At 39.8% G+C, this 7,155-nt stretch overlaps 1 protein-coding gene across 1 annotated transcript; it reads left to right on the top strand.

Moving 5' to 3' along the window:
- Nucleotides 1,979-4,513, top strand: LOC109234200 (laccase-12-like). Its single transcript, XM_019400080.1, has 6 exons — nucleotides 1,979-2,161; nucleotides 2,261-2,412; nucleotides 2,567-2,811; nucleotides 2,889-3,017; nucleotides 3,094-4,050; nucleotides 4,129-4,513. The coding sequence occupies exons 1-6, from the start codon at nucleotides 2,039-2,041 to the stop codon at nucleotides 4,257-4,259; spliced, it is 1,737 nt and encodes a 578-aa protein (XP_019255625.1). The 5' UTR covers nucleotides 1,979-2,038; the 3' UTR covers nucleotides 4,260-4,513.

The raw sequence follows: 7,155 nt of genomic DNA on the forward strand, positions 1-7,155 counted from the left end.
TCTACGGTGTCCAAATCTCTTTATATTCTAGTTCTAGCTTCGACTTCCCTCCTCACTTTGTGAAGTGTTCGTTTAATTTCAGGATCAAGAGGAAGGAGATTGTTTGCGCTTCTACTCTTCCGCATTCAAGAAGAGCCTATGTTAACACAAACAAGGTAAACTGAAAATTAAAACTTGAACAAATAACTAATAAAAGCTTAAGTCAGTCAAGTAGCTAATTTCTACGTCCCCGGCAACGGCGCCAAAAACTTGTTGCGACCAAACACATTCACGCAAGTATACATGGTCGTCAAGTAATAGAGTAGTAAGTAGAGTATCGTTCCCACGAAAACTTATGAATAACTTTTGACTGATTCAAACTCAATTAAATTATCGATTCAAGAGATTTCTCACAAAATATAGAAGTGACTAATTTACTACCTAAATTATCAAGCACTGAATTAACTAGAAATCAACCGAAATAAATAGCAATTTTAAATAACAATCAGTGGGAGAGGATATTCCAGGGTCACGGGTTAGCTAACAATCATGTTGCGTTCTTGGCTTAAAATGACTAATTGATTTATCTGAATTGTTGATTGACAGGGTTGATATTACTCATACGAATCTGTCAAGTCCTTACTCGCCTATTCAAGTTAACTTAATGCCTATATGTCTATGGAATTAAGATTAACAAGAATGCATTTACAATTCCTGTATTTCAACCAAGCAAGGCAATTAGGTATATGTCTATCCTAATTGCGAATCCGTTCCCCGATGCCCAGGTTCAAGAACTTGCTCTATTTAATTCTATATGCAATATAGAGTTCCCACTTTCGAGTTCAACTCTAGATTCGTAGATAGTATTTTACTGTTAGCTACTCAGCAAAATAATTAAAAACAAAATTAAATAAACAACCCAATATAATAAAATCAACTTCGTCAAATTAAACTTCAAACATCAACATTCATGTTTCACCCATGACCCTAGACAATAGGGTTTCTAGCCACTCATGTTCATACAATCATCAAAAATAAGGTTTTACAACATAAAATCAATGAGTACTAGAAAAGGAATAGAAGAATTGATCAAATCCGCGCTCCCAAGCGTTTGGCTCTTTTGTTCTCCTCTCAAAGTCACGTTTCCCACTTCAAAATAGGTTTAGGTTGGCTTTTATATCAGTTGGGGTGTCTTAGGGTTAAAATAACCGAGTCCTAGTCGAAACAGGACAACTTTGCGTTCCGAGCATCCAAGGCAGCGTGGGGCGCTGGCCCTGGCGCCCAAAATATTTAGCATTCTGTAAATTGCGCCACAGCCAGCGCCCCACGTTGGATGTGGCCCTCAAATTTTAATTTTTGCTTTTTCTTCCCAATTTCGCTCTAATTCGCGCCATTTCGTCCCAAATTGCATCTGAATGATTCCTACACATAGACATACCACAAATTAACACAAATTATTATATTATACATCTCAAATCTTTGAGACATGAGCCAAATGTGAGGCGATATATATCAAAATATACATACTTTAAGCCGATTAGGCCCGGGGGTGTTTAATTGTGTCCTTTTTACGCTATAGTAGTAGATTAATTGGTTTGACCAGTTTTGATCACACTATTAATTTAGGAAAGAAGTTGTCTCTTTAATCCGTGCAATTTACGCGGCACATATTTATAATATAATAACAAGTAACTACCATTTGAAGAAGAAAAAAGAACATTAATATTATTGTAAAGCAACCATAAAAATTACTCCTACTATTTCCTTGAAATCTAAAATACCATTATTAACCTCAAAATAGAGACTTTTGAAGAAATTTCTGCAGGTTGATAGGCTAATAAGTTGGTGCACCCAACTCTTTCTACAGAGTTGATCTAGTTTTGCCCCATAATCTGACCTTCATGCTTAATCAAAACCTAATCTGCCAAACTTAAACCACCCTCTCTCTCTTCTTCTTCTCCTATAAAACTAAAGCCTCAACTCTCTATTTTTTCACAAACATAAACTATCTACTCTTACACTAGAAAGTGTTCCTACTAAAGAAAAAGAAGAAAAAACAATGCAGGCCTTCAACATGAGCATTGCCAACCCTTTGCGCTCTTTGTTAATCTATACCATTTTGTTTCTTTTTGCAAATGCTGTGTCTTTAGCAAAAGCTAAAATCCACAACCACGACTTTGTTGTATGTTATATATCCATCCCCTCTTTTGTCATTTTGCTAACATTTAGAAAAATTTAAACTATAGGAGCTAGACTGACCTCTGTTTTTGTGTTGCAACAGATTCAAGCAACGCCAGTAAAGAGGCTGTGCAATACGCACAGCACCATAACAGTGAATGGACAATTTCCTGGACCAACATTGGAAGTGAACAATGGAGATACTCTAGTTGTCAAAGTTGTGAATAGAGCTCAGTATAATGTCACCATTCATTGGTAACTACTTCATGCATGCAAAACGTGAAAGATCTTATATAGTAATATAAATTATCTATATATATATATATATATATATATATATATATATAACTTAAATCCTCCCTTTTCGTATCTTCCTTAATTGATTTTGTCTTTTGCATATGAAAATTAGGCATGGGGTGAGGCAAATGAGAACAGCATGGGCCGATGGACCAGAGTTTATTACTCAATGTCCAATAAGACCAGGAGGGAGTTACACTTATAGGTTTACAATTCAAGGACAAGAAGGCACACTTTGGTGGCACGCCCACAGCTCATGGCTCAGAGCCACTGTTTATGGAGCCTTAGTTATTCACCCTAAACAAGGAACTTCCTACCCTTTTCCTAAGCCCAAAAGAGAAACACCCATTCTTCTTGGTACTACTATTTTGTGAATTTTATGGTTATTTTAGAAGCTTTCTTGAAATAATAATGATTTGGGCAATGGTGATTAGGTGAGTGGTGGGATGCAAACCCCATTGACGTTATTCGACAAGCCACGCGAACGGGCGCAGCGCCTAATGTATCTGATGCTTACACAATCAATGGTCAACCAGGTGATCTTTACAAGTGTTCTAGTCAAGGTGAGTGTACACATAAAAAATATAAAGACTGATAATTTTTAGACTGTCAGTATATATAACTTAAATTCTTATGCAGATACTACTATAGTCCATGTGGACTCAGGTGAGACGAACCTCCTTCGAGTCATCAACGCTGGACTCAACCAACAACTTTTCTTCAAAGTAGCCAACCACAAGTTCACTGTTGTTGGAGCAGATGCATCTTATGTTAAACCTTTCACCACATCAGTCATTATGCTTGGACCAGGCCAAACTACTGATGTCCTCATCACAGCAAACCAACCACCGGCCCGATATTACATGGCTGCGCGTGCCTATGCAAGTGCTCAAGGTGCACCCTTTGACAATACCACCACCACAGCCATACTAGAATACAAAGCTGCTCCTTGCCCTGCCAAAGGTGTCATAATCAATCCCGTTCTCCCATCTCTGCCCGCATTTAACGACACTGCTACCGCCACTACCTTCACATCCAGTTTCAGGAGCGCAAGAAAAGTCGAAGTCCCAACTAAAATCGACGAAAATCTGTTCTTCACAGTTGGATTAGGACTCAATAATTGCCCTGCAGGAGCAAGCTCCAGCAGCTGTCAAGGTCCAAATGGAACGCGATTCACTGCTAGTATGAACAACGTGTCATTTGTGCTACCATCCAATTTCTCCCTACTTCAAGCACATCAGCAGGGGATACCTGGAGTTTTCTCAACTGATTTTCCAGCAGTCCCACCAGTTAAATTCGATTACACAGGGAACGTGAGCAGGTCACTCTGGCAACCTATTTCAGCAACTAAATTATACAAGTTAAAATATGGTGCGAGAGTGCAGATTGTGTTACAGGGGACTAGTATATTCACAGCTGAAAATCACCCAATTCATCTTCACGGTTATGATTTTTACATTCTTGCTGAAGGATTTGGGAATTTCAATCCACAAACTGATACAGCTAAATTCAACCTTGTTGATCCCCCTCTTCGTAATACTGCAAGTGTACCAGTTAATGGATGGTCTGTTATTAGATTCGTCGCTGATAATCCAGGTGAGAAGATAGAAAATGTTGAATCTTTTTTGTATAACATGTCATAAATTGTTGGACTTAACAATTTTGGTTAAACAGGAGTTTGGATAATGCATTGTCACTTGGATGTGCATATTACTTGGGGTTTGGCCATGGCTTTCCTCGTCGAAAATGGAGTTACTGAATTGGAAGCATTGGAGGAGCCTCCACTTGATCTACCTATCTGTTAACACTTGACAGCACCTTAGAACAAAATTCACAACATACAGAAATTACTTTTAATATTTTAGTGATGTTCCCCCAATTTGTTTTAATTAATAGTTTCTTTTTTGATACTCCTATATGATTTGGGTCAAGATGGTGGCAACACTTGCAAGTGAAGGCACCATCTATTTTAAAATTAAACCCAGGATGTTGCAGATATATATACAATAGTTGTATTCTTTCAAGTGCAAGAAGACGAATTTACTTGATTTCTGAATAATTTTCAGCCTTCCATCTACAAATTTCCTATTCACTTAAGTATAAAGCATAAATCCAATTTCAAAAATTCAAAATGGTAAATGCGCAATATGTGATCTTATTCTGCATGTGTGTATATACTTATATAGTAGCTTGTTTGGATGATTGTTATCCATTGTATCGTATTGTATTGTTATCTCAAAACCTATTTTTTACCCCCTCTTTCTCACGCCTCCCTCCCCCAAAAAATTGTCAAGAACTAGCAGTATATAATAATAATCATGTTGGGTATAGCAAGAAAATAATAATCGCTAGTATCCGAAAAAATAATAATAATCGTGTTGGGTTATAGCAACTCATTACTATCCATTTGCTTATACAAATTATCACTCAACCATTTGTCGTAATTGTATAGGTCCAAATTTGGACGACCACGACCATTGCTGAGTGCGGCGAGGAACGAGGTCTTTACGGTATAGCGTCCTTTGGTTGTTATAAAGGGTGATGACCAACAGTGGTTAAAGCGAACGCACGACGTCTGCAGTAGTGTTAGCGTAGTAGGAGAATGTAGGAATATATTTTTCGAATATTCTTTGTGTTGTACCTTTTTAGGGTTTGAAAGGGGATTGCCGCTTATAAATAAGAGGGAAAACACTCTGTAAAAGGGTGGTGGAAAAACTGAATACAAAAAAGACAACTTTGCTTATTGAATACAAATCTGAAATCCTTACATCATCTTATCTTGGTCAATTGCATTCATTATAATATTTTTCCACATTTGAGGTTATTATATTTATGAATAATCATTTGTTTCGACATACAAGGAAGCATCGATCATCTTGTCTTTCTCTTACATCATTTAATCTAGATTTTATTATACTTGGCTGAGATTTACCTCTTCGTCTTCATTGATTGATCTAACCAAAAGGGTTTCAATATCTTTTGGTCAAACAATTTGGCGCCATCTGTGGAGATTTCTTCATCCAAGATCTTAGTTTCATCTAGATCTTAAAAAGGGATAGTCACCTCTTCCTAGATTTGCACAAATTAACAATGGCAGGGAAAGAAGATGCAAGGCAAAAAGCAATAGTAGGTGTCACAACAAACCTCCTAGACACCATCAATGAAGACAGCAAGAAAAATAACGAAAACGGGACCCCAAACACCACACCCAGGGGAGACGCTTCACCTCCCCCGCACGAAAGCGTAACTGCTTCACGCGAGAAGGAAGCATCCACATCTATAACAGGAGAGGCACCGCCGGCAGTGAGAAGACTGCTGGAAGAATGGCCAACAAGCACTCTGAACAACATACTTGATAAACCCGCCCAAAGGGATAACAGAAATATTGCACATGTAGATATCGCGACGATCGCTGATGAGCAAGGTATCCCCGTACAGGTAACAGTCATATTGCTGATGACAAAGGTAATGACACGCTCGCAGCCATTTTAAAGAAAACGGAAGAGATGGAAAATGAGAACAGGGCGCTCCGTGACCAGATGAAGGAGCACCAAGAGAGGGTTGACAAAATACCGAGTGCCCCAAAGTTGTTGCCAAAACAGGATGTCGGTCGATTCATCGAGCAACCACACAATGAAGAAGCGGGCCCCTATGCCATTTCAAAGACCTTCAAAATGCCACCTTACATAAAGATATACGACGGTACTACCGATCCAGAATATCATATCATCCACTACGTTACAACCGTAAAAGGTAACGATCTTTCGAAAGAACAGGTATCATCGGTGCTATTAAAAAAGTTTGGCAAAACCCTAACAGGGGGAGCCCTGACCTGGTACTCCCAACTACCGGCGCGATCGATAGCAACGTTTGAAGAAATGGCAGACAAGTTTGTCACCGCCCATGCAGGGGCCAAAAAGGCAGAAGCCAGAGTAAACGACATATTTGTCGGTAGGCAGATGCACGGCGAGGGACTCAGGGACTTCTTAGCTCAGTTCAACAGGGTAAGAATGAGCTTGCAAAATGTGCCAGAGGGAATGGCTGTAGCAGCCTTCCAGAACGGACTAAACAGGAACGGGTCGAGAGCGACCAGAAAATTATTAAGCAGGCTCATGAAATACCCTCCAACCAACTTGGGAAGAAATCCACAACACATACTGCGCTGAAGTAAGAGCCGATGAGGATGAGCTCAATGGTCCGATCCAACATTTGAGAGAGATCGTCGCAAGGACGGTCGAAGATATCAGTCGGGACGTCGTCTCGGCCGAGAAAGGCATCAGCCCTACATCAGGACATCTATCCCACCTCCTCCACGGCACACAGATGCTCCTTCTCGACATGCAGTGCCACATCGACACGAAAAAGGTATGCCTCCGCTCCTATCTGCTCATAATTTTTGTGTCTCTCCCTCAAAAATAGTGTACACACTGGAGAAACTCGGTACCAAGTTACAATGGCCGCAAAAGATGAAGTACAACCCAAGCACTCGGAAATCGAACGCCCTCTGCGAATTCCACCAGGAAATGGGTCACAAAATCGAAGATTGCATAGGACTACGGCAGGAGGTAGTGAGAATGCTGAATCAGGGACACCTGAAGGAATTGCTGAGCGGTCGAGGACGGGCTAACTTTGCCCATGGACGTGAACAACCCCAGGGACCTCCAAAATCGCCTTCTCCCGCTCGCACCATATAGATGATCA

This window comes from Nicotiana attenuata, chromosome 11, assembly GCF_001879085.1.
Source record: "Nicotiana attenuata strain UT chromosome 11, NIATTr2, whole genome shotgun sequence".
Classification (NCBI taxonomy): Eukaryota; Viridiplantae; Streptophyta; class Magnoliopsida; order Solanales; family Solanaceae; genus Nicotiana; species Nicotiana attenuata.

Bases quoted from the DNA above. Each gene is read 5' to 3' on its own strand.
- LOC109234200 (XM_019400080.1), top strand. From the start codon at position 2,039: ATGCAGGCCTTCAACATGAGCATTGCCAACCCTTTGCGCTCTTTGTTA. The intron at 2,162-2,260 runs GTATGTTATATA...GTGTTGCAACAG, and splicing joins TCCACAACCACGACTTTGTT to ATTCAAGCAACGCCAGTAAA. The intron at 3,018-3,093 runs GTGAGTGTACAC...ATTCTTATGCAG, and splicing joins TTACAAGTGTTCTAGTCAAG to ATACTACTATAGTCCATGTG.